A 27850-nucleotide genomic window follows, 5' to 3' on the forward strand; every position below is an offset into this window, starting at 1 on the left:
CTCTTGCACATGCGGTTTAAAAAAAGACCAATATAAGGGGGATTTTGGGGGACTTTAAGCTTGCTATAGAGGGTGAAATTCTGCGTCAATACCAATTTGAAATATTCTTGAATTAGTTTCCCTATTGACATCATATTTCCCATGTTTTCTTCTATATAGGAAACAAATAAATAAAAAAAAAAAATAAAGTACGTATACGCCATAGTGCATTTGGACAACATGCAAATTATGTGAATTACAACTTTGGCTCAGCTTTTGCTTGCGGGTTGCAGTTTGTTGATTATTTTGCCAAAATTTGTGTGCGGATGGAAATTCTTTTTGACAGTTGTACAGTGTGTTTTCAAGATGATGACTTAAACTACAATAAATTCTTCCCAAATTTACTTTTAAATATTTGATTGAGAATTGAAAAACACTTTTAAGCCATTCACCATTCATTGCTCGAAAAATAAAATCAATTATTTATTAACTTAAGAAAAAATATGCCCAAAAACACATTATCACCTAAAATGGACTCTTTTGATTCTTAATTTCCATGATATTTAACATATTTCTACCAATTTTAAATAAATATATCATTTTATATTTGTTCCCTATAACTCGAATATTGTCTTCGTCTTCACATTTTTGTTTCAAAAACTAGTAGTTTATTTTTGGTATTACTCTTCTACAGTTTATACATTTCCCATCATACTCAAATAACAACTTAAGATTCCCATTTGAATGTAAGAACTATGAACTAGTTTGTATCTTATACATTGTATTTAATTGCAACTTTTATCGTGCTTTTTAGGAAAAATTCACGAATCTTGCATTGTTAAGATTCTTTTTTTTTTTTTTACAAAAATATCATAATCTATTCTGCCTTTTAATAAACAAACAAACCGAGTTTTAAATTACTTAATTGTTTAAAAATAGTTACCAAAAAAAAAAATATTAAAATTACCTTTGTTACCTGTTGTTGGCAGTTATGACCAACAAAAAAACAAATGAAACAAATCTGACACCTTAAAAAATACACAAAACGTGCTAATATACTTTTCGTAGTCAGAAAAAGAAGAAATACTTCTCAACTTCCCAAATTAAAAAAAAAAAAAAATCGTTTCTTATCAAACTCTGAAGACAGTTGTTTGTTTTATCACAAAGTCACCTGATATCATTGTCAAGTTATCGTATTTCAATGCACGACTGATGAAGACCGACGGCGGCGACGACGACGGACGCGACCACTGAGTCACTTATACAAAAATATAAAAATTTAATAATAATGTGGGCTTTTTAAACACAACAAAAGTACCACAACTCTTTTTATTCCAAGTGCGGAAAGAAAGAAAACAAAAGTGCATTCAGGTGTGCTAAAAAAAGTATATTAAAATTGCTCCGTAATCAACAACAACAAAAAAAAAAATAATAATAAGTCGTCCAACGTGGGTGGATGTTGAATTAAATAAATTGTATAAAAGCTTTATAGAAGATATCAGTTCAACTCCGAGTCGAGAATAAGTTTCATCATAATTGTCAAGATCTAAACAATGCGATATGACAAACAATGCAAATTATGAACAGTTTAACAATTCAATCTTCTACGAAAAACTTACACAACTTTTTTTATTTAGATTTTTAGATGAAAAAAGTCTTTTATTTTGCAAAATTTTTTACTTAATCTTAAATCATTGAATGAAAAAAAACTGGAGCAGTAAATGAAGAGAAATAGTAATACAAAGTTGTGGGTGATGATGCCCTTTTGTGCACTTTGCAAACGAAGTCGAGTTCCTTTAAGATACTTTCGTAACTTCTTTATTTAGTTCACTTTTGTGTCGTCAGATAGAGTCAGAATTTGAATCAAATGAGATAACGAGAAGATCAGTTTCATAATTGGATTTTTTTTGAAGAAAAGGAGGAAGTAGATTTTAGCAACTAAGCTTAAACGTGTACATGTACTGGTGTATTTTTCTATATGATTTGGGTTAAGGAAACAATATGTTGTCATTTGCGGACAGTATTTTTTAAAAGAAAATTAGAGCAGAGAAAACATTTGCTATCACACAAAAATTATTTGAAATTTCGGCCAAAAGTATTTACAGACAAATAAGCTTTGAAAACTGGTATATTAATGGTCGTACAAAAAATGCAAAATGAAAACTATCACACTTGTTAACCAAAACAGACTACATAGAATTAAGTGGGTCGCACCTTAATTTAAGCGGATTTCTGCATGATTGTTTGCTAAGATGACTGTCACTTTAAATTAAGGTGACATTTTTTTCTCCGTGTACAAATCCAGAAAACTAAATTTCGTCAGAAAACATGACATTTACAATAAAATTTGAATAAAAAAAGAGATAATTTTAAAACTTGTAGAAGATACAATTACTTCACTGTAAGTTATTTACTTGAAATAAAATTTAGAATATTTGAAGGTAGATTTAATATAATATTGCAAGCATGAAATACATTCAATTATAAATACAAAAGTAGCAAAAACGGTAAAAAAAATACTGAGACATTTTTTGAACAATATTCATTAAAGTTGCGCGATGCATATTACTTAACATTTTGTCTAGAGATTTTAGAAATTTTAAGTAAGAATTGCTTTTTTAAGTTTCCTATACCACAAATATTTTAAACAAAAATAGATTTGAAAAATCGTACTGAATTTTTGTTTTTGGATTGGACATTTCTGACCTGTATTATTTTTTTTTACAATAATTTGAAGGAGTATAAGATGAGACGTACATATGTACTACATATTCTTTTTAACAAAGAATAAATCAACAACAGAGATGAGTGAAAAATTAGCTAAAAGAAGAAGAATTAGTTAAAAAGAAACTTTTTGACTAGTGAAATCGAACAAGGCATTCGATTTGTTTTGCCCTGTTCGATTTCACTAGTCAAAAAGTTTTTTTTTTATAGATCAATCAAAGTATATTTTTCTAATGGTTTTTTGTGCGCATCACGTTTTTGACATATTACCATGCCAAAAATTAGAAAAATAGTATTTGCGACGTTCAAAATTCAATATCTCAAAAACTTTGCACTTTAGAGCTATTCTAGTGCTTGATTCAAATTAAAAAGGTCAATTACCATTAGAAAAATATAATTTGGTTTCTTTTGAAAATTATTTCTCGCCAATATTACTGTCATTTACGGAAAAATCAATTTTAAAAATTGTTTTTTTGTTTTTTTCAATTTTTCTCAGTATTTTCTAAAACAAAAGTATAGTTTTTCCACACAATCTTTAAAAAACGGTTTTAAGCTAAAATTTTTTCGGTAACTTTTTTGATTGAAAAATAGGCTATTTTTTCAAATTCAATTCTTCAAAAATCCAAAAATTAACCAAGTTTTGTTAAAATCCAACTATTTTTGTAAAAGATAAAAAAAAAATAAAAAAATCGTATTTTTGCATTTTTTTCAATATTTTTGAGGTTATAGAAAAAAATTGTTTTAATAAAAGTTGTAGACATTTATACTACCTACAACTTTGCATTTGACTTTTTTCGATAGGACGTCTAATTTTGACAGAAATTGTAAAAAACCATGATTTTTGACACCCACCCCACTTTTTCGCCCACCCACCCCCTTTCCCCCAATTTTTTTGTGGGCAATTTATTTTTCCCCTTTCATATACCATTTATCCTAAATTTTCCTACCACCCTTATGCTGCTAATAATTTGTTCAACTTTTGCCTGAAAACCGGATTGGTACTGGTCTAAAACGAATCTTGAAAATTACAAATTTTAACAAAATCCGTCCATCCGTTTAACGAATAGACCAGTCTTTTGGACTTCTCATTGATCGTAATATTGGTTTTGATAAAAATGTTCTATACGAAATCTATACATAAAGCAAATGAAATGGTAACGGAGTTACGAATAACAGAGTTACACGCGACAGAGTTACGGCCGTCAAAGTTACGCGAAACCGAAGTTACGAAAAACTAGAGTTACGAATTCTAAAGTTATGTTGAGCTATGACATGTGATTTTTGGGTTGGCAACAATTGCAACAACAGTTCACCACACCAAAATAACGTCTGTAAAAAAAAGGGGTGGTTTGGTTATTATTTTAATATAAATAATAACAAAGTGGGTATTACAAAATACGCTATGAATAATTATATTAATTAATAGAAAAAAAAAATACGTATTTGCAATATTAGTTGGACAAATAAGAAGTTAAATTCAATTATGTCCCCCAAACTTACATAAGTATACTCATGTTTTTTTTTCTATTTCAACGTTTTTGCGATCTTCTCACAAAAACAAAACCATATATGTATATGTATGTATATCTATACCTATCCAATCAAAATTTTACAAGATTAAATAACACCCATTTTCGCTTTACTCATTTAGTTCTGACCAATGAGAAAAATGTTAATCTCTTGTTTGTAATTCCATGTCGTTCCTCGCAATTGTTGCCAACCCAAAAATCACATGTCATAGCTTAACATAACTTTAGAATTCGTAACTCTAGTTTTTCGTAACTTCGGTTTCGCGTAACTTTGACGGCCGTAACTCTGTCGCGCGTAACTCTGGTATTCGTAGCTTCGTCGGTTTCCCAAAGCAAATATTTTTCACAAAAACGGTTGAAACACTAATCTAGTTATAAAGGTTTTACCGAATGGAACAGTATATGATTTTACAAAAGTGCATTTAAAATTTGACTTCTTCTTGAAGCAAACGTTTGCTTGGAGGGTTAAAAATTCAAATACGATACGACTCAATTTTCACAATTGGCATGAGTATTTTTGGTTATGAAAGCATTTCTTTTTTGTTCTGAATGAAAATAATCCATCACAAAAATTTGTCAGTATCGGAGAACATTCTGCTGCTGCAATCGAAAAAGAATAAATAAAAAATAGAAAAGAGTAATATTCGAAAGTATTTCACTTTTTCAAAATCATTAGGTGTGTTTTGTATTACAAAACCGGGCTAAACTAGACAAAGGAAACGCATCGGGGCTTAACCGAAAATCTTGGCAGCACTGCATATTGATTGTTCAGACACAAACAAATTAAGAGTTAACTTATTTTTCGCTTTTGGGTTTTTCTTGTATGTTTTATAAAGAGATACAGAAATGTATGCTAGGAAAAATAGTTTAATACATTTTGTCATTCCAAACGTCAGTTTTTACGTTTGTTAACAAATTCTAAACAATTTATGTAAAAGTTAGTTTGGTAGCACAGATTTAAAACTGATTTTATTGCTACCACTAAACAGATCTTGATGAAATTTTAATATTTAACAAATTTGAAGATAAATCAGTCAATTAAATAAAACTGATTTCCGAGAAATTTAATACAATTTCATTTGAAGCGTTAGTAGATTAACAAATACTATAAATAGATAGTATACAGTTCTATCAAGATAATACTTAACTATAATTAAGGACCGAAAATAATAGTCTCCTTTTTAAAAATGGCTTATAATCACACCATATGCGATAACGACAACTTATAATTATTGATAAGTAATCAATAATTATAAGTTGTCATTTTAAATGGCGTCAAATATAGTTTGATATATGTAATTACTTTCGCTGTAAAGATAAGTAGTTTCTGGGAAAACCTAAATTTGGCACAGCCAAATGTCAAAATGGCTTGAAATTTAAAGGCTTGAAATATGAAATTTCCAAGAAGAAGTACCTACGGTTTCATATATTTTTTTTTTTTTTTTAATTTTAAGGATAGTACTCCAGTCAAAGCGTCATTTGAACTTGCGCACAGAGGCACTGTCAGTTTTTATTTCATGGATCGATAGGAGTATATTTAAAAGGCTTAACCCCAATTTCTCACCACATGATCATTTTTTTTAGCGGAGTTATTCACAAAAATGCATTTTTTGGGATATTTTACTTCAAAGCTAATATCTTTGCTCCAGATTGTCGTAGACCAAAAAATAAACATACATTCTCTTCCTTATAATATTTTCTATCGTTGTATGTAATTTCATTGTATTTGAGTGAGTAAATACAAAATGGCAGCCATTTAAAGTCAAATTCTTGTTGTTAAAAAACACATTTTTGTCATTATTTCGAAAAAAGCTTATATCATGATTGACATTTTTCTAACCTATTTTGTAGCCCTGCATTTTACAGGAAAAATCAGCTCGTTATCACCAAAGATGGCCGAGCAATTGATAAATTAACGCATGCAAAACCGGTGCGAAAACACCCAAAAATATCGTTTTTTTTTGGGAATAACTCGGCTTCAGAGTGTCCTACGACAAAAAATAAAGCTATTGATTGTTCGTTACAATATTTTCTATCGATTTGGTGCACATTATTTTTATTGAAACAAATAAAAAATAAGTAATATTAAGTCAAAGACGTTTTTTTGTTTAGCAAACTCTTGCCTTATTATTTTGTAAACGGTGCAAGTATTGGCTAACAAAATAAAATACTGTTCTAGTCCTTTAAATTATCTACAATTTAAAAAAAAAATTAGCTCTCTACGACCCACACGAGTAGAAGTGTGGTGAAAAGACGACAATTTAATTTTTTTCCACCCAAAAAAAATCGTGGTGAGAATAATATTTTTTTCCATTTTAGTTTACCTACAGATGTGGTGAAATGAAAAAAAATTTTTTTTTCGGAAAAAATCTAAAAACTCTTTCATAAGAAATGCATTTTTTTTTTTTTGTAGAACTTTTTACCGAAAAAATGTCTCATCTTCATTTTGATGTGGAGCCAAAATTTCCAATAATTTATTATTTAATTAAGATGAAATAATTAATTTTTCTTAATTAAATATTTATAAATCACCTAAATTGACGTTTCACAATTCTGTGTCATTCATAAGCATCTCCAAATGTACAAAAATTGCAAATATTATTTATAATAAAAATGTAAAAACAAAAATCCTCTTCAATTAACAGATACAAATTCTCCGAATGAATATATTCTCAATATTTGCCAAGTCAATATTACAGATATTCAAATTGAATGAAGAAAGACAAAAAAAAAAAATCAAACAAAATTTCAATTTCACCACGAAAAAAAAAAAAAAAAAAAAACAAAACACAAAATAAAATAACGATTACGGAAGTCCAAAAAAACTTCCCAAAATCGTTAAAACTGTGAAAATATAAACACTGACATAAATAAAATTCCCTTTCAAATGTTAACGGCCCCAAAAATGTACAAAAATAAAAATAAAAACACTGAAACAAGAACATGTACGATGACGACGAGTAGGTACATGAAAAAGAGAGGCACACATTTTTATATTTGAGTTGAATTTTGTGTAGTGAGCAAGTTTTTGCGCGAATTCCCATCTACAATTCCATTCCAATTAAAATACATTTCCCGTGAGTTGTATAGTTCTTTAGGTAAATATACACACAAAAAACTGAAATCTACCCCATTCTCGAAATTAAAAAAAAAAAAAACAAAATTAAAACAATCTTAAATCTCAATTCAAGAGCAGCACTCTTGATACATTTTTTTGTGTGTGTACGCTATGGAAAGGAGTAAAAAAACATTAGCTACTATTCAGGGATGACAATTTACTACATATGTAGTGGATCTTATAAGTTTTATTTACGAAACAGTTCTTTCAGTGTTGACGAGTTTTATGCGAACGTATCAACGTTTTCGCGACAGAAGTGGATACACTTTACGCTTGAATAACGTTGGGTAATATTGAAAACTTATTTCCAAAGTTAGTGCTGCGTTGTGTAGCCCAAAGAGTGTGGTTTTTGAAAAGAAGTTTTGACCGAAATGAAGCAACCACCATACCTGCTTTGCACTCAAGTTTGTGCAAAAAGCTTGTGAAACTGAAAAATGGACAACATTCAAAATTCCCGCAGTCGTAACGTGCGGTCAGACGATAATGTGACTGCTGTAGCCGAGAGTGTGAGATTCAAATCGCGAACATGAATTCACCATCGGTCCCAAGTCGCAACAGCTAAACATTTCACGTACTAGCCTTAGGAGAATTCTTCACAAAGATCTGGGATTTATTGAATAAAAGTTCCAATTGACTCATCAATTGAAGGTGGACGACCATCCGCTTCGTACAACTTTGCAGTTTTTCCCTTAAAGCAGCTTAAATTAGACAAAGAATTTGGGTGAAAAATCATCTTTTCTGACAAGGCGCTTTTACATCTCGGCATTTTCATCTTGATGCGAATCGTTTGTATTTATTGGACCATTTTTTTCTTTAAAGGTGCGAATACCGTTTTGGTCAATGATGTAAGTACCTTAACCGATATTTTTACCGAAATTGAGAACGTGGATTTGGATTTGAATATCTAGTTCATGTAGGATGGCGCGCCATTCCACAAAGCCCATAGCACAATCGATTTTTTAAGCACCAAATTTTCAATTTGTTATATCAGTCGTCTTGGCGTCTTGGCAAGGCCACCTCGGACCTGCGATTTTATATTTTTAAACTTTTTTTTTTTTTGTTGGGAACCGTGAAGTGTTGTGTTAAAAACCCGGAAAAGATTCAAGCACTTTAGGTTAATACTATTCAAAAAATCTCTGAACTAAAGCCCCAACTCAACAACAAGGTTTTGGAAAATTGGGATGACAGAATGCGCTACTACTGAAAACAGCCGAGGTAGTCATTATTCAATACTATTTAAAAAATCTCTGAACTAAAGCCGCAAAAAAATTTCGAATTCAAGCTTTTTTAATTTTTTTGCATTTACAAGAACATGTGCTATAGTATACTAATGTAAATTTTTTTTTACACCATCAGAAAGTTAGACATTTTAACGTACGAAATGCCCACCGACTTTTTGAAAAAAGCTGATGAAAATTAGGGTGTTTTTTTTATATTAAGTCAAAATAAGGTGAAAAAATTAATATTTGAAATCAAATAAATTACAGTGTATTAAGGACATAATAAGGTAAGTTTTCACAAAATTTCGGAGAAAAATTTTTTTTTTTAAAGATAATAATAAAAAAACAAAAACTCGGTTATTTGAATTTTTCACATAAATTTTGAGGTTATGTGAAAATTGTCCATGCAAAAGTTGTAGATCTTTTTATTACCTACAACTTTGCCATACAACTTTTTTCCATAGGACTTGTAGTTTTGCCGGAAACCCAGATATACCATTTTTTATCATTAAAAACTCAACCCACCCACTTCCCGAACTCGACTCGTCCGTTATTTATTTTTCCTTTCATTTTTATCATATTCACCTCATCGGTTTCATCCTACTATGATTATCTTTTACTTTTTAATGTTTTTGAAGGCTTCGGCACTGGTCTAAGAAGATATAGACGAATAAAGAAGGAAGGCTTCAGTTATATGCCTATTGATCTGTATGCGGTAACTATACGCTAACAAATTCGTATCGTAACCCCTTTCCTTAGGCCGACAATAAGTCGGTAGGTCATTGGTCCTGACAATATTGCTGCAGAGTCTTCCGTTTCTTCTTTTCCATTGTCGACGATAGTCATGATCTCGGATGGGGTCACAACTCTCCTACTCTACTGCTTCACACTACGGTTGAAACTACGAGTAATTCTCGGAAAGTGGCCAAAAGTAACAAACGCACAAAAAACGTTCAGATCCATTGCACTGTGCTGTGCAGTTAAATGAAAAAGTTGATTAAGAGCGAATTAAACAAAATCCTTACGATACACTAGACTTCCAAGTCTCAACAAGCATGTTCCTGTATTGGATCTTTATTCCGCAGTGTGTCTAATGTCGGGCACTATTTTAAATGCTTTTTTTCGACTTCGAAACAGCGTTTGACAGTATCAGTCGACAATTTATTTGCCGATAACGTCGTTTCACTATCTGTTGCCTTCATTTGCTGGTCAGTCGTATAGATCCCTTTTTCGCAAAAATAGAATAATTTTCTCCATGAGTTTAGTTAGTACTTTTGACAAAAATCTTAATGAAGCGGAATAATGCACCTTGAACTCTTTGACATAACTTTTTTCCTTCATTGAATGACGTTGCATACACCTTCACGTTTATTGCAACCTAAATATTTGTTATATTTTAACATATAATATTTTTAATACCATTTCGCAAATGGTAGTCAAAAACCATTTAGAGATCATCCCGAATTGTATTTGACATGGATTTGGTAGTGTGGTAATCTAGCTCTCTGAAAAGTATTACATTCTCAAAAGGGGTTTTCCGCAAATTCCTTCAATCACAACTTTTGCTATTGAGCTCGGCTATATTTAGTCGCAACAAAACGCTGAACCAGGGTCAGAATAAGATGTCTTGAGCTACTTTTTTCTCTCCTTTCTTTTTAACTCGGATAGTTTAATAGGTTTCAGAAACTTCTTTTGGGAAGATATCTATCAATTTGTAGGAAATTAACTTATTCGTAAAACTGCTTCTTTCAACTCAGATTTACAACGAATTTTTGTTTCGCTAATACATACTGCCGGCGCACACTGGGGAAATTTGTATGGGAGTGGGGAAAAAACTCAATAAAAACTGAACCACTGAATCGATTTGGATGAAATTTTCAGGAATGACAGCTTAAGTCGTAAGAAATCATTATTATTCATTTACACCCACTGCCACGCCCTTTTAAAAATATTGTAAGAGTAATAAAGGATCCAGATATTGTTCTTAGAAAATTTAAAAACTGCTATTTACAATTTACTTGTACGCAAAGCATTTTTTTTATATGTTTATGTTATTGGAACCACCTTACCGATTTTAATTACATTAAATGGAAACGAATAACTCGAATAACTCATTATACTGTTGTCTAGGTCCACGTCCACGCAAAATGAAAAACCCGAATTATAGTTTAAAAATACTCAAAAAACCACTTTTATCATATTTATACAATTTAAAATATATTGGCATCACAAATTTTTCAAGAGTTTATTCTGTTAAGAGAGCCATTACTCACTTAAATGACTCTGATTATTCTTAGTAAAGGCGGGGCGAAGGATTCAGATGATCTGTATTTTTCAATAATAATGTCAATTTAAATCTATTCTGTGACATTCCATGAGCTTTCTGCTTAGATCTTCGTATGAAATGCTAAAAACTGCCATTATTATAAAACATTCAAGCTACATACCTATGTATAACGAAAATTCATTTTCCTGAAGCAAGGTCAGAAAATCAAATGTAGGTAATTTCATTGAAGTAGATTTATAAAAAAAAAGTGTTGCGAATTAATTTCATTTTCTCCATTTGACTTTTCGGATAAGGATCTCTAGCAGTCAAAAAAATAAAAATTTGACAAAAAGGAGATTTTCAATTTTCACGAAAACTGGAAGACATAGAAACATATGGTTTTCAGTGTTTGGTAAGGAATCAATTAAGGCAGTTTTCTTCATCATTCAATTTCGTTTTCAAATCCCCAGTCTTCACAAAAATAGTATTGGATGTGTTTTTTTTATTTTTTTTTTTTTTCAAAATTTTGACATTGAAATCGATTATTTCAAAGACAATTAACTTAAAGAACTTAATTTATAAGCTTGAATTAAGCGTAATATTCTGGCTTTTAAAAAAGGTATCATTTATAACTGTAAGTGCTACCATTGATTTTTAATATATTCTTTTTGTTATTTTATGTAATTAATTTTAAGAAAATCATTTTTGCGACCAAATGAAGTTTTCAATTGCCAATAAAAAACGCAGTGGCACCTGGTGGCACCCAAATTTGGCTTCTATCGAAAGGTAATTTTATAAGGAAAATGTTTTTAATAGTCTCTAACTGTAGGCAAGTGTAGCTAAAATTATATATACAAATATATGAAAAAATCAAGCCATTTTTTTCTCTTTTCTTTAAATAATTATATAAAATAATTAACATCTTTAAAATTAATAATGTCTTCGATTTACAATAGACAAATGATGGCATCTTTACGGAAAAATAAAAGTCTATGATTTGGCTCAAGCAAAAAAAAATTACACAGCTTTAATTTCAGGGTATTTTCATCTCGTTTTTTATACTTTCAACAACTTGTCCCTTTATAAAGCTCTTAAAAGTAAACTACAAGTCCGATTTTAGTATTTCTTACTGATTTTGATTCAGATTTTATTCTAGAATCTAGAAATACTATAGAAAATGTTCTCCGAGGTACTTAAAATTTTGGACTTTTTTCCGCAAAATCCCTAGTGTGCGGCGTGTCTTGTCTTCGAATTTTTCGGCGGTTATCATCGCCTTATCTCAACGCCACTTCGTCTTACACTAAGCAGCACCTATGAATTTACCCGTCTTGTATTTTTCAGCGTGATAAACCCTAACCTAACGCTTTACTAGCGGTTTTTAAACGTGGCTTAAAGAAAAGGAGTTTTGAACTATTAAAGTTATTGAGGATCGTCGACAATATTTATTATACAAGTTTATAAACTAATTTTTCCGACCCTAAGGGTTAAGAACTTATAAGAACTCACCATTTAATAGAACAACATTATGTTTGATATAGTCTCGCTTTTTCATCCCTGCAAAAATCTCCATTGCACAGCTAAGCGCCAAACGGGAGGAAATCAATTTCAAACACAAAATAAAAAAATTTGCATCAGCAAGTAAAATTTAAAAAAAAAAAAACAAAAGCGAATTAAGAATCAGAACAGACCAACAGATACAAGATTTCAAGCTGCGAGAGAAAAGATCCACATCGAATATATCCAAATCCAAAAAGCAAGTGAATTATTATTATTTTATACATATTTTTTTTTTTGTTTATATTTTATACTCAAGTTTTATATGCAATATTGTTTTTTTTTTTTTAAATTTTTTGTTTTCTTCTCCAAAAATAGAATACAACTTGGCAGCGTTTTCAGTATTTCAATTTTAGAAATTACCACCAAAATGAAGAAATTTTCAATTTCAATCACAGTCGGAGAGAGAAAATTTGTATCTTTACTCTAATTATTTTCATTTTCATTGTATCTTAAAGCAATCTTTTGCTGCTGTGCCTTTGTGAAGATGTAATGACAAAAAAAAAAACTAAATAATAAACATTAAACGGGCGACAATTTATTTTAGTTTTTCTATAAAAGAAAAACAAGCGCAGTCATAAATTTTAATTGAATGTCAGAAAGATAATAATGCGTTGGCTTGGCTTCGTCTCTCTAAAAATATGACTTTTTTTAATTGTTTGTTGTTGTTTTGAGGCTAATTTTGTTGTTGTTGTTGTTGGGGCGAATGCGACAACGACGCACAGTGGAACGAGTGTATGGGAAAAACGGCAAAATTAATATCTTGGGAATAAAATAAGAAATACAGTCAAATATGCTTGAAATAGTATTTTAGCACTTATATCTATGATTGCAACCTAAAAACAAAGAAATTGATACACTAAAACATATAAATCTAGGATATTTTTTTTTAAAGAGCTGAGCAGCGAACTTGTTTTTAGTTTAATTTTTATTTATAAGTGTTTGCTTATGTTTTGCTATCTAGATTACATTATTTTAAAAGCTAAATAAATAGTTGAACAAATTTATACTTCCATACATAGAGTAATCACCATCACTTTCGGAAGAATTATGCATATTACTAAGATTTAACTCTATGAGTAATTCTGCAATTTAACTATTGTTATTTGTTAACCAAGTAAAATTTATATTTGGGTCACTTTTTGAGGATTGAAATACAGCATTAGATCTGATGCTTTAAATTTAAGGATCTAACGTAATAAGCAAATGATTAATCAAGTCGGTAATTGAATTCAACATAGAACTCTTTTGAGTATGATCCAAACTAGCTTCTATCGAAGAACACCTAGGTATAGGTAAATCAAAAAACCTTATTATGTTTTTTGCATGGAGTAAAAGTTTATATACACTGCTAGGCATACAGTACCAGGTGTACTTCGAAAGATAAAGATTTTTTGTTCCAAGAATTAGTTCTTCAAACGTGTCCAATGGACACTGTCCATATTTATAACTCGACCAGCAACGAGTGTTGTCAAAATTAATGCAAATTTAAAGAAGAGATTGTTATCTATATGGGTTATTTCGGAACTCAACTTTGGATTCGAAAAAGAACGTCGACTAGTATTGACATCATTTGTTGTTCCATAACCAGGTTTGGGTATGTCCACCAGAGGTCCCATTTTTTTCATCAAACAGAAGCTTATGTTGTGGTCTACGAACTTTGCCAAAAAAATAAAAGTGAAACCATCGTTGGTTACCCTCCATAAAGCTCTCCTTCTTTCTATAGCAATGCTGCCATTTTTGCGTCAAACTGACACAAAAAGCCTCGAAATTTCTTTAAATTTCACATTTTTCCTCCATTAAGCTCTTCCAATCCAATTAACTGCTTAATTGTGTTGAAAAAGTTTGAAATTTCCACAATCGAGCCATATTGTGAATAAGTCACCATTTTTTATGTACGTAGTTGAACCTAAAAATGTCAATTTACTTAAAATGGCGCAAACTTGCGCAAGATTTTTCTCTTGATTCGGTTTATAGACACATTGCTTATTATAAAACTTAAAAAAAACCCAAACAACCATATTTGACCATATTTTGAAAACTCGACTTAAAATTTGAAAATATTTTTTTTCCTCATACCGCACTAACATGGTATAAAAAGAGGAGGTATGATCATTAGAAAAAACTCAGTATTGAGAACTGTCAAAACTTAAAAATCGCTACTTAAAGTTTTGACAGTTGCCCATTGAAATTGTTGTTGTAAACAAATTTGTCTTGGAAATTGTTGTTGCTTTTGACTGTGCCAAATGCAAAACGTCAAAACCTTATTACCCCATTTTGTAAGATGGCGGCTCTAATGATCATACCTTGTCTTTTTATACCATGCCGCACTAACACATTTAAAATCACCATTAAAAAAAAAGCCACACGAAAAAACTATTTTAATTAAAATACCTTGACTATTAATATACTCAATTATTAATCTAATTTTCACAGGAGAAATATATTTGCACAACAATTAGCTGAAACAAAAACACCTTAAAGCTCTTTATAAAAAAAAACAAAACGGAATAAGGCTATGTTCACGTGTTTATAACTTATGGACTAATAAATAAATGCAAAAAATTTTATTGCATTTTGAGCTTTCATATATTTGGGATCACTTACCAATTAATTTCAAGTACCGCTAAAATAGTTGTATTTTTTAATTATTACCATGAGTCGTCCCACTGTACGACGTCGGGCTACGCGGCGGGGGTTATGTGTACTATTTTTTAAAATTAATCGTTGAATAATTGTAAATTCATTTTTCTTATAAGAAATATGTTATATTAAAAATCTAAAATTGGCTTGACTTTTTTCGACTTTTGTTTCCGACGCTATCCGTCGAAATATAAGGTCATTCAAAATTGTATAACCTTAAAAATACATGAACTATTAATTTTTCACAAAAATCATTATAAAATCAAGAAACAAATCAGTTCAAACCATCAAAAAAATTATTAATTTTGTAAAGCTCTTATCAATTCCCGATTATTTTTCAATCATAAATAATATCAGCCACGTAATATTTAAATCTGATTGCTTACAAAAAAAAAAAAAAAAAATACAAAACAAACAAAACGATTTCTATGTGATATTGATTTGTTCTGTCAATATCGATATCGAGTGTTGAATTGTATTTGTATCCTCACTTGAAGAGAATGACGAAGGGCTATGAATAACAAATGAAGTGTTTCGATAATTGGAGATTTGTTGCCCTCTTAAAAACGCTCTCCTAATATTTTTCTCTATACACGATACTCTATACGTACCTGGGGGTATCTTGAGACAAAACTGAAGTATAATATCGGTTTGGATGATGTCTAATAGTCTGAGAGTATAATGTTGTTTTGTGGAAATTATGAGTAATCAAATTTGAAGATTTGTCTTTCGAAGTTTAGAACGAATAAATAGCCAAACCAAACTAGTTCTGCTTTCAATATAAAAGAGAAATGCCTAATGCTAATGACTTACAACTCTCCACCATTCTTTTGTGCGTGTAACTATTTTAGGTAAAGGCTGGATTTGAACCCAGAACCTTTGGCATGATGGTCTATCGCCTTAACCATTGCGTTTCGGGTAGGAAGTCCCTAGTTAAAGAAAAATTAAGAACAACAGAATCGGTTTACTTAAAAAGATCCGAATACAAAGTTAAAGAATGCAACAACGATGAGAAAACACCATCAAATTTTAAATAAAAAAGAGGTTGTCTGAAAAGCCGGTTTACGGACGATGATTTTACGTGATAACGTCGTAAGAAAACAGGTTGCGTGCTTTTAAAATGAGTCAATTGAAGCGTTTATTTATTTCACACAATCATAATTTACAAGAAAAAGCTAAGAAAAATTACCTTTTTTCTCTTCTCATTATATTAATTTTTTTTATTTTAAAAGCTTACAAAAAAAATTTATACCATTAAAAAGCCAAATATTTCTTCTACATAATAAAACCATTTTTAAATTTTTACAATGCGCAAAAAGTATTAAAATAATTTATTAAAAACAATCATTTCTTATGAAAGAAGTGAAAAAATCATTTCCATCACCCAAAAATTAATTTTTTTTTATATAAAAACCTATAATAAATTTTATACCACCTGAAAGCTTATTGCTTCAGCTCAAAATGTGTAATTATGTCGATCATGTCTATTAGGCATCTACAAAAAGAGCTAGAATTTTTTGAACTCAATCAATTTTCATCAAAAAAAGCAAAAAAAAAACATATAATTTTATGTTCTCACGCTATTGAATCAATTTTTTTTAGACAACCTATAAAAAATTTTATATCATGTAAAAGCTTATATTTTCAACTTTCATATAACGTTTAAATCTTATTTCTGCGATGCCTAGAAAAAAAGTTAGAATTTTTTAAAGCCAACCATGTCGAAATTCCAAACTGAGATTACGGTACTTCCCACACTGGTGGCTGTTCATGATCAATAGATCTCCACAGGTGTTTTAAGGTATTTCGCAAGTTTTTTAATTTAACATTGTGTAGCTTGTAGTGAATGTATAGTTATGTGTGATATACCAAATGAAAGGTAACATCATCAGGATGCTCAATAAAGTTAAATCAAATTTGTATTTGCTTTAGATCAAAAGATAGAACCTGTTGAATAATAAAACTTTATTTTACCGTTATTTCAAAATTGTGAATACAAAATATACCCCAAAATAAGTAGGTGTTTTTCAAAAATTCATATTTCGAAACGCAGAGACTTAAAAAAAATCCGTATCAGACCTATAACTTTTTTATTTATTATCTTTTGAATGACGTTTTTCAAATTGTCAAAAAAAAAATTGTTGTGTACCAAACGGACAGAGGCCGAAAAATAGAAGTAAAGCAAAGTAGGGTTGCAGTTCTACCAAAAGCTTCTCCATGAGTAACTCTCAGTGTCAAAGAACTGTGAGCACTGGAAAAAGTCATTATGGGTGTATTCCACAAACCTGCCGCCACGGACAGACAAATATACCTTATTTCTTATCATATTTAAAGTAATTATTTCTATCTTTAACAAACACAAAAAGTTAAAATTAAAGACACATCACGTACAGACGAGTAATGTAAACCAGGAAATGGTATGGAATGCACCAAAACTGTTCAATTTGGTCCAAAAACAATGATAAGTCTGTATTTTATCTATATTCTAAATTGTATAATTAAAAATTCATAAAATATATGAAAGCATAAGAAATTATTTACTGTATGTTTCTTGAAAAACTTGCTAGAAAGCAGTTTTCGGTTTGAGCTACGAAAATAAGTTAAATGACCACATTATGACCACTGCAACAGAAAACTAATTTTAAATTGGACGAAGTAGATAGTCCTAACATTTTGTGAGCGCCAAGTAGGTAATGACGTGCATGGAAGACGAGATCTACAAAATCAAGGAAAGGCAGTTAAAATTTGTATAGAAACGAAAAGCAAGAATAACAAAAAATGGACAATTGATGACGACAAGCAGTGATGCCAAATCAGTTAGTGCTATTTTTAAGATTGAAATGAATTTTACTATAAATTGAACAAAGCTTTTTGTACCTACTCAAAAATTCAAGTTAATAACCTATTTTTAGAGGTGTTTAATTTTCCAATAATAAATTCAATAACAAAAAGAAAAACTGCAGAATGTAAAAGAATACAGTCAATTGATAATGTAGTAAACTCAGTTCGAATAACGCTTTTTAATACTGTGGTTTACTACTTAAAATGCAAAAAAGGGCAGTTAGGATCAATATTTCGACAGTAAAGATAATATGAGACTTTCATCAAAGAATTTTCGCTAATGTTACAGCTTGTTGACAGCGCAACCCAACTAACAATTTTGCTTCTATAAAGCTTTATAGAAGCAAAAGAAGATTGTATAAAGCTTTACAGAAGCAAAATTGTTAGTCGGGAATGTCATTTAATTTCAAAAATGAAACTTCTGTGCCATTCAACATTAACAATAACAGATGCACACTCAACTGAGAGTTTGAATGAGTTTCTGTACTTTTGTTTCATGTCATAAATCTAGCAGCTGATTGGTTTTAAACATCATTTGCAACATAATTTTGTTTATAATCCTAAGTCGCAATGTAAACTGATTATTCTCAATTGAAACTCTTCCTCTTAGACTATGAGACACTGAAAATACACACAATTTCAATTGCGAACAGTTGGAGAGAGAATATTGACTGAGCGAGCAAGAACAAGAGCAAGTGAAGATAGAAAGGAGCATTAGGATATGCTAATTTTTCTGAATATAAGTCGAAAAAGTTTAATTGTAATTTATTGCCTCAAAGTTAAGTAAATTTTTCCAATTAAATTAGAGAAAAATGAATTTAAATTGGGTCGTTTGTTTCTTTTTTTTTTTTGTCAATTATATTCGAAGAAGAATGATGATGTATTCGTTTAGAATTCTTCTTCCCTGATTGCTTATCAGATTTTTTTATTTTAATTTGATGTCTCAATCGATTGAGAGGAATAAGATGATAGTGATTTTTGTTTGTTTATGTTTTATAAATAAAAAATTAATTTTTTTTCCTTTGGGGATCATTTTGGAGATAAAATCAAAACATAAACATGATTTTTGTTTGTCGTGACAGAAAAAAATCACTCTAGATAGCTAACAAATTACTGGAAAATTAATAAGTCAGGATTTAGAAAAGTCTGAATGAAAAGGTTAGGTGTCTTTTAAATATTTGAAGATAAATCTATCTTAATGACATCTGTGTTTTGGGCTAATTTGAGCCCTTTGTGGTTTTGGACATAAGAGTAACAACTGAAATTGTAGTTTTGACATCAAAATGACAACTGACTGAAATACTACTAGAATTAAATTTGAATTTCTTTAAATCATGACATTTTAGTCATCAAACTACAAACTTTTTTAATGACATTGACAGCAGCTAGTTTCTTAAACTTTTTGAAGTTAGAGCTGCTTATGTCAAATGTATTATGAGTATGACCAAAATTAACGTCAAAATTTACTATGCGAAATCTTTTTAGCTAATCTGCAGTCAATAAAAGTGTAATCTATTCCTTTTTGTATATTTAATCAATAAGTAAATTAACAAAATCCCAAATACTAATAAAAGTCATGCAAATGCAAACTATCTAATACCTCTCTATTTTTTTTTATTTTTACTGTCAACTTGTGTTTGCACCCAAAAATAAAACAGGAAAAAAAAATTGTATACTTGATAAACAAGCTGCCGTTTGAAATTTATGACTTATTCAAAATTTATAAACACAACATTTCGTTTGAAAGTTAAACCAAAAAAAAAAACCAACAGAATCACGATTGCGCAGAGAACGGGTTTATGTATTCGCATAGTGACTCATTTTATTTGCCGGCGAAAAATACAAAAAAAAAAATAATACCTACAAAGAATATAATGTCTCCGGAAATGTTATCGTGTTGTTTTTTTTTTTTTTTTTTGACAATTAGTTTGGTTTTTTAGCCATGTGCCACAGACATTATTTGATGTTGGTTTCCTGACACGCATTCTAAACAAAAATATAAGTTTTTCAACTTTTAATTTTATGATAATTTGACACATGACAAATGCCAATTTGTCAAAAATACTTTTATAAGTAAATTTCTTCTTAATTTAAGAATTGTTTAAAAGCTCAATTAAAATGAGAAATTTTTATGTGAACTGGGTTATTTGATGTGTCTAGCGAAATGTCAAATTTATTAAAGTTATGACAGTTTTTTGACATTTAAAACAAGAATAATTTAAAATGATTTGATTAACATATGTAACCTTACATACAGATGACTGTTACGACTGCTTCTTTTAGACAATCTGTTATACTCCTTAAATTCTCAAATCAGAGTCTAAAGAATAGGTTTCTTGAAACTAGAACAAAGTATAACACAATAATTTCATGAAAACTGTCAAAACAAGAAGAAAACACAAGAACACAGTTTTGTATTCAACTGTTGATTGGCATTCACACACTACTTTCGTATAATAAAACATGGAGGCATGTTTGTGATGTAGGTACAGACATTATTCGCATCCGAACAGGTAATTAGCTACCAAATTATTATAAGTCAATCGCAGTCAAAACTAGTGAATCGTAGACAAAATAAGTACATTACATCCTAAACTGATAAGTTGTTTAGTCAAAACTAGTAAATCGTAGCCAAAATCTGTGAATTGGAAGAAAAAATGGTAAATCGTAGCCGAAATCACTGAATCGCAGCTGAATTTAGTAATCGCAACCGAAGTTGGAAAATAGTAATCGAAACTGAAAAGAAAAATTGCAAATGCAATTGGTAAATCGCAGATAAATCTGATGAATTTCAGCCGAAACTTATAAAACGCAGCCAATTTTTAAAATTTTGTTGGAAGACCGATCTAATCCTCAGACATGTTAAGAACTTTTGTTATTCACACAAACTGTTATAAAATATCATGTTCTAAAAAAAAATAAACTATTGACATTTATAAGACAGATCACGTCGTCGTCAGTCTAAAGAGATACTTCAAATAAAATACAAATAAAACAAATATTTTGACAGCTGTCAAACACAAACTAAGTTAGTTGACTTCTTTAAAAAAAAATATCTCTCGCAATGCGTAGTTAGTAACAATAAATTAAACATTTGAAGTTCGTATAAATTGCAAATTTCCCTTAACAAGTTGTTCATATAGAAAAACCCTGAATGAAGTTTGTTTTTTTTTCACATTCACATTATGGCTCAGGTACTTCCAAACAAATATTGATAAAATGATAAGTTTCAATCAATTAACAATGAATGTAAACAAAATTGTGTCGTCATTTTAAGCATTATTTGCAAAGTTAATTTCAACTTTATATGCAATTAAGATACGGGTAGTATTTCTAAAAGACAAATTGAATTCAGTTTTTCTTCAAGTAATTTCCTATCGTTGTCAGTGACAGGACAATAAATGACATCTGAACGCACCACAAGAAAACAAATTAAAAATTTATCTTTGCCAAATTAATTAATTAATTGTTTTAGGTAAGTTAAAGAACAGTTTATAATTTATTTCATTTTGTTTAATGAACAAATGATAAATAAGATTTACCAAAAAATTAAAATGTGTGCATCACAAAATAATACGTTGCACTTGAACTACAAGACTAATGTGAAATTTCAATGAAGAAAGGAAATTATGTCATTTTGACAATATTTGCAAAACCATTATGTCTGACGTTTAAGGAAAAATTTCAAAAATTAAAAAAAAGAAAAAAAGGAGAATTACATTTTTTTTGTGCATTGGGCGCCATTTTTTTAAACGATTTTTATTCAGATGCTACAATTGTCATTGCGTTGGGCGCCACTTTTTAAATTTTTTTTGTCAATTTCTAAAAAATAATTTCGTTCTTTTCATTAAATTATGTCAAACATTTGTCACATTAAATGTCATTTAATTAGGTTGTAATAATTCATTGCCATTGAACCAAAATAAACAAAAATAAACAAAAGTGAAAAAAAAAGCCAAAGCTGCTAAAAATTTAAATCCAATTAACAACTAATTCGTTAATTCCTTCAAAACAATTAGGGTTGAAAGACATCAGAGAGAGTTCGATAAGGGCTAACCCAAGATTAGACTTTTCTAAGACAAAAATAAGTAAAACATTTTATCTACCTACATTTTAAGTATTTGCGTTTTCTTTTTAACACAAGCATAAAGATTAAAAACAACAAGTAGAAGAAGAAAAAGCCAACAAAAAAAAAAAAAGTTTCATGTTATGACACAAAAAACACCGCGAACAAAAAACCGCATCTTCTTTGGGTGAAATATCGAAGAAAACATACATCCAATCCATCCATCTACCCGCCATCAACCCTGGAATGAATGACTTAATTGAATTTTCTTATTATGTAAATCCCGTTTTAATCTAATCAATTAATCGCCTTCTACTTTTTTGTTTCCCTCAATAACTTTTGTGTGTTTGCGTTTATTTTTTTCGTCGTTGTCTTCGTTTTTATTTCTTGTTCAAGAAGTCTCAAACAAAAAAAAAACTCCCCTTCTTCAACGCTCGTGGCGGTAAATAAAATTAAAATGAGTGAAATGCAATTCAATCAAAAGCTTGTCAATGAAAATAACTTCGAAAAATTTATATTCGAATTATATAATTTCGAACTTTCGAGCTGTCAAAGCAGATTTTTCAACTGTCATACATCACTGCGTAGGTACAGTTTTCTTAACACGAAATATAAGAAAGTAAATACTTGCTAATAAAGAAAATTTCAATTACAATTGGAGAAAAAATAAATAAGAAATGTAAACAAAGTAAAAAAAAAACCCCGAAAGAAACGACCAAAGAAGAAGAACAAAATTGATGGCCTCGTAACCTAGTCACTATTTTAGCATAACGTTGACTAAAACAACGAAGACATGCTGCGAAGACAATGTAGACGCATATTGGTAGCGTACATATACCTGGCTATGAATTTACTCTCTGTCGTTCTGTGCCTTACCCGATTAGGTAGCATTAAGCTGGTGGAAGTAATGAGCCATCTAGTGGCTTCTTTTGACACTCATTGACATAAAATAATGGTAATATGTAAAAAGAAATAAAACCGAATCGTTTTGTTGTATGAACTATTTCCGGCGCCCAAATTATCGCAAGATTATTTTTTTATTTTTTATTTTATTATCGGCTATCAATGAATTTGTTTTTTTTTTTTTTTGCTTAGAAAAGTGTTCTACGGAGTAGTGGAGAGCTTATTATGCGAATAAATATGGTTATGACATGTGTTTTAGGTTTATAGCTTTTAAGTTTAATTTGGTTTTTAAATTAATTCAATTTGGAATTGATTAACTTTTTGGCAATGAAAGACACAATTAAAACTCTACGTGTAGTTTTGGAATAGAGGCTAATAAACTGTCAAATTTGGAAGAGTAGGGAAGATAGGTACTCTTTCAAGAATATTAACGTTGTTAAAGTGTAGTGTAAAGTAAGAAAATTGATCTTGTTACCTTGTATCTGTCAGTTTCATCAAAGTAATGGTTGTCATTTTTGACTTTGACAAGTTCGGAAATTTTTTTTGACAACTAGAGCTACTGATTCCTTATAAAGTATACAATTTGTTTCTATAAAGCCTTACTGTTGCTAATGTTGCTTCTGTAAAGCTTTAAAGAAGCAACATTATTAGTTGGTCAGTACGTCATCTAAGTCTCTGTATAACAAGAAATTAAGGAAAAAGTTTAACTTTATTGTTATACTGTTATACAAAAAATATATCTCGGCCAATTTACGTCTGATTTTTTGTTAGAGAAATACATAAAGAGCTAAAACTTATTATAAGAAATAAAGACAAAAATTAAATACAAAACTTATTCGATTGAAGTCAATATTAGGTGTGTTTTTTATTACCACCGGTCTTAACTGGACAAAAAAAACGCCTCGGGGCTTAACCTGAAATCTTGGCAGCACTGCATATTGAATGTCATTTTTTCGCTTTCGGGTTTTTCTTGTATTTTTTCTTGTATGTTTTACAAAGAGACACAAAAATGTATGCTACTAAAACTAGTTAAATACATTTTGTCATTCCAAAAGTGAGTTTTCACGTTTTTAAACAAATTCTAAACAATTTTTGAAAAAAATAGTTTGGTAGCACAGATTTAAAACTGTTCAAAAAGTTAAGCCCAGAAAAATCTCCGGGCTAAACAAGTAAGCCCACGGGGCTAAGGTGTTGTTGTATTTAACATGTAAAATGCTTAGCCCCGACTGCGTTTTATTTGTCCAGTTAAGCCCGGTGGTAATAAAAAACACACCTATTGTATTTGACTCCAAGTATTCAGTATATTATAGCGATTAGAGATATTTGGTAAAGCAACTGGAAGCGTTCAAATTTGTGCTCTCTGAAATCACGCCAGGAGAAATTGCGCCAGATTTTTTTTAGATGCAATGGAATTTTGGGTTTTTTTGTCTCCAAGGTGTGTGTAATATGAAGATGTTGGTAAAGTAAAATAGACGTATGACGTTATGTACCCTATGATGGAAAAAAAAAAACTGAAAATAACACTAATCAGTAGTAAAAATACACTATTAAAAATAAGTTTTAATTCATTTGACTTTTAAAACTTGAAACTAAATTAAAAACAAATAGTTTATCCTGGAACGCAAATTCGGAAATCGGTGGGAACTTTATTTTCCTTCCTTTTTTTCGCCGCCTTCATGAACCAGACAAGATTTGGAAAAAAAGATGTGGTACCTTTTCTCAGTTGATAGTGAATAATTTAATTTTATAATTTCGTTTATTAAAAGTTCAATAACTTTGATTTCCCAGATTTTTCTAGCGATTCGCAAGTCATAAAAGGGCCCTAATTTAAAAAAAGAATTGTTCGAAAATTTTCGATTGGATTTTGTCTAAAAAAAAAGGATAAATGGTATCTAATAAAGGTACTTAGATTTCATGTGCGTGGTTGACCGACGGCATCATTATCCTGTAGTTTTTTCATCCAAGATCTTGCGATTGGGTTGCCAGATCCATCAAAGTCAAATGCGTACGTTTATTTTAGTTATTATTTTTCGCATTTTGGAAAAAGATCGTCAATATATTTTTTTGCGTTAAAACGTTACTTAAATTTAATTGAAAGATTAGTTTTTGACATTTCTCTGATATCTGTCAAAAAATTTAACACAAAATAGACACATGGTATTGTTTCATGAAACTGCCGTCGGCCGGCGGCAATGTCATCAAAAATCAAATTTGACTTGCCATGAATTTTCTCAACGAAAGAATGTATGTAGCTATATTTTCTAGAAAACACATCAATTTTAAACCATTTCAATTATCTATTTTTAAAATATCTATTTTTGAAATGATGTTGTGCCTTCCAGAATGAAGGAGAAAAAATAATAATAAAATCTCAGCAATGGCCAATAAATCACGTTTACTTAGCAGCGCGCCCAAAAAAAAAATAAAACTAAATTCTCTCTATTTACAGTTAGAAATAAAATATATGACGCAATGATGCAAAATAAATTAGGCTGCCAACAAACGAAAATCCAAGAATATAATAGGAGCATTTATCCGCCGCATGTTGATTTTTAACACAAACTTTTGCTAACATTAAAAATTCCTTTTGGATATAAAAATTAATCAAACAAAACGAATTACTCACGTTTATAAAGAAATTTCGAGTAATCACAATCCATGGTTGCTTCTGGTTAGTATAATTTTATTTTATTTTTTTTATTGTGTTGATGCCTTAAGGCAAACAAAAAAAGAGATCTTCTTGATGACAGCTGCTGCTACTGTTATATTGTTAATGTTTGCCAATTTGTCAAATTAGCACTTTTTTTCTTTTACAAAAGGTAAATAAAAGAATTGAAAGAAAAAATCAATAAACTAAAGAAAAAAACACACACAAAACACTGATTGCACACGCACTGATTAAATATTTTATTGATATTTGTTGTTTAATTATACAAAATATAACAAAATAACATATTAACTGACAGAACAAACTGACAATTGCACTAACAAAACAACATATGTAGACAATCAAAGTGATTGTCAAATAATAATATTTTTTCTTTTTTTTTAATTTTATTTGATTTGATGTGTTGCACAAATAATTGTTGTGAGAGAGAAATCCGCGTAAATGATTGGGTTCTTCTTTACCACTTGTCTATCAATTTAATTAGATTATCAGTGAATGACTGACAGGCCATTATCGTTGTCTCTTCGTGTCAACACATGGGGACATTCACACTATTTTTTACTCCTATAATACTTCTTTTCGGTTTAATTTCAAATGGCAGATTTATCTGTCAAAAATAGTTGTCAAATTGGACACAATTGACACTACTGTATCTAAACCGACAAATAACAAACTATCAAATAAATTTAACGCAAAATAGAAACATTGCAAATTTGAATTTTGCATTTAACGCGCGCACCTGTCTTCCATTTGACACATTCATGTACATTTCAATTTTAACAATTTGACAGAAATGATAGATAAATAGATGTCACTATTTGTCATGTCACCGCATCCGAACGAATGACGGTAATTTGGCTAAGCCCACAATGATAGGGTTTGGGGGCGCAAACTTCAAAAAGCGCGAAAACAATATGATTTCGCACCTCTTCGGTCACACAAAACGCTTAACAAGAATAATTAATTTATTAATATAAATTTTCGGCGCGACATTCGACAACGATACGGCGGTAGCGACAACGACAAACGATGCAATATCTGTACGTATCTGTACAAGAAACGGTTAATTTCTCATTGACGCGACGGCAGCATAAACAAAACTACTGACTAGCTGGCTGGGTTGGCTGATGGCTAGCAGGCGGCGGGCGGGTATTTTTCAATCAGCAAAAGACTTTGCTCTGCACAATTGGAGTTGTGTTCCTTTCCTCCACACAAATGATATACACAGAACACAGAGCAGAGAGAGAGATACACTTATTCAAGTGTTGGTAAAGAGAGATAAAGAGGGAGAGAGAGAGAAAGAGAGCAACGGCCGTGTCGGTTGTCGTCGCCGGCTAGGCAAAAAGGCACAAAGCAACAACAACAACTATGACAACCCCCACTTTTTTTTGTATTTCTTTGGTTTTTTGGTTTCTCTCTCCAAATATAAAAATATATCTATGGATCAAGCTAAAAGTTCTCTAATCCCCAACACACAACACTCATTCGTCTTTGTGCGTTGCGTATGACTTTGGGTTTTGTATGCCTTTTGGATATGAGAGATACAGCCAGAGAACTCAATTTGAAAATGAGTAACATTTAATGGAGGAGAAATACAGTAAGTAGGTAGGTTATAGTATGTTTTGGTTTTTTTGAGTTGGATATGGAAGTTTGTTGTTGAGTGTTGAAGTGACCCATACTTTAATGTCGCCAGAGTATTATATGGTTGTTTTCTTTCTTTCTGTTGTTTTCATCAAGTCTGTGTTTTTTTTTTTTTTTTGGTTGGTTGGACTTTTTTTTACTTTTGGATGTATCTCTAGCTTTTTGATAGTAATCTTTTATCTTAAGCTGTGTGAATGTTAAAAATTATGTATCTTTATGTATTGCTTACGAAGTGACAAAGTTATTGAGTAGTGTTGCCAGCTAGAGAAGGCTTGGCAGAGGTTTTGATTTATTGCTTTTTCTTGTAGGAAGGGCATTTTATTTTGAGTTACGAGTAAATAAGGGATATGGTTGGGAGAGCTATTGGTTTAGAAACCACCTATGTTCTTAATTTTTAATAAATACACATAATTAGATTAGGGTTGCCAATTTACTGCATAAGTGGCGCCCAACGAGAGGACAACTTGACGTTTCATCCGTTAATATTCCTTATTATGTCTTATAGGCCTCGTTTCATAATTAAAAATGGCGCCCAACAAGAGATTTTATCTAGGTAATTTTCTTTGGTTTTATTCTTTAAGATATCTATGATCTTCACTTCCCGTTATGAATTAAACGCATCAGGAGAATTTTTTCTAATTTAATTTCTAGATCAAAGAAGATATAACATTGATTAAGTACCTGAAAATGGCGCCCAA

General features: G+C 30.3%; 1 protein-coding gene across 3 annotated transcripts in view; it reads right to left on the reverse strand.

Moving 5' to 3' along the window:
• Positions 1-27850, reverse strand: part of LOC129911382 (protein scalloped) — a 205016-nt gene that overhangs the window by 140887 nt on the left and 36279 nt on the right. The window contains exon 1 of one of the 3 annotated variants that reach the window (XM_055989176.1): positions 25470-27637. The exons of the other annotated variants lie outside the window; for them this stretch is intronic. Within the exon in view, the coding sequence (XP_055845151.1) occupies positions 25470-25503 (34 nt within the window). The 5' untranslated portion in view covers positions 25504-27637. Of the gene's footprint in view, positions 1-25469; positions 27638-27850 lie in introns of those variants that run through there. 3 annotated transcript variants of the gene reach the window in all.

Source organism: Episyrphus balteatus, chromosome 2 (assembly GCF_945859705.1).
Source record: "Episyrphus balteatus chromosome 2, idEpiBalt1.1, whole genome shotgun sequence".
In the NCBI taxonomy this organism is placed as follows: domain Eukaryota; kingdom Metazoa; phylum Arthropoda; class Insecta; order Diptera; family Syrphidae; genus Episyrphus; species Episyrphus balteatus.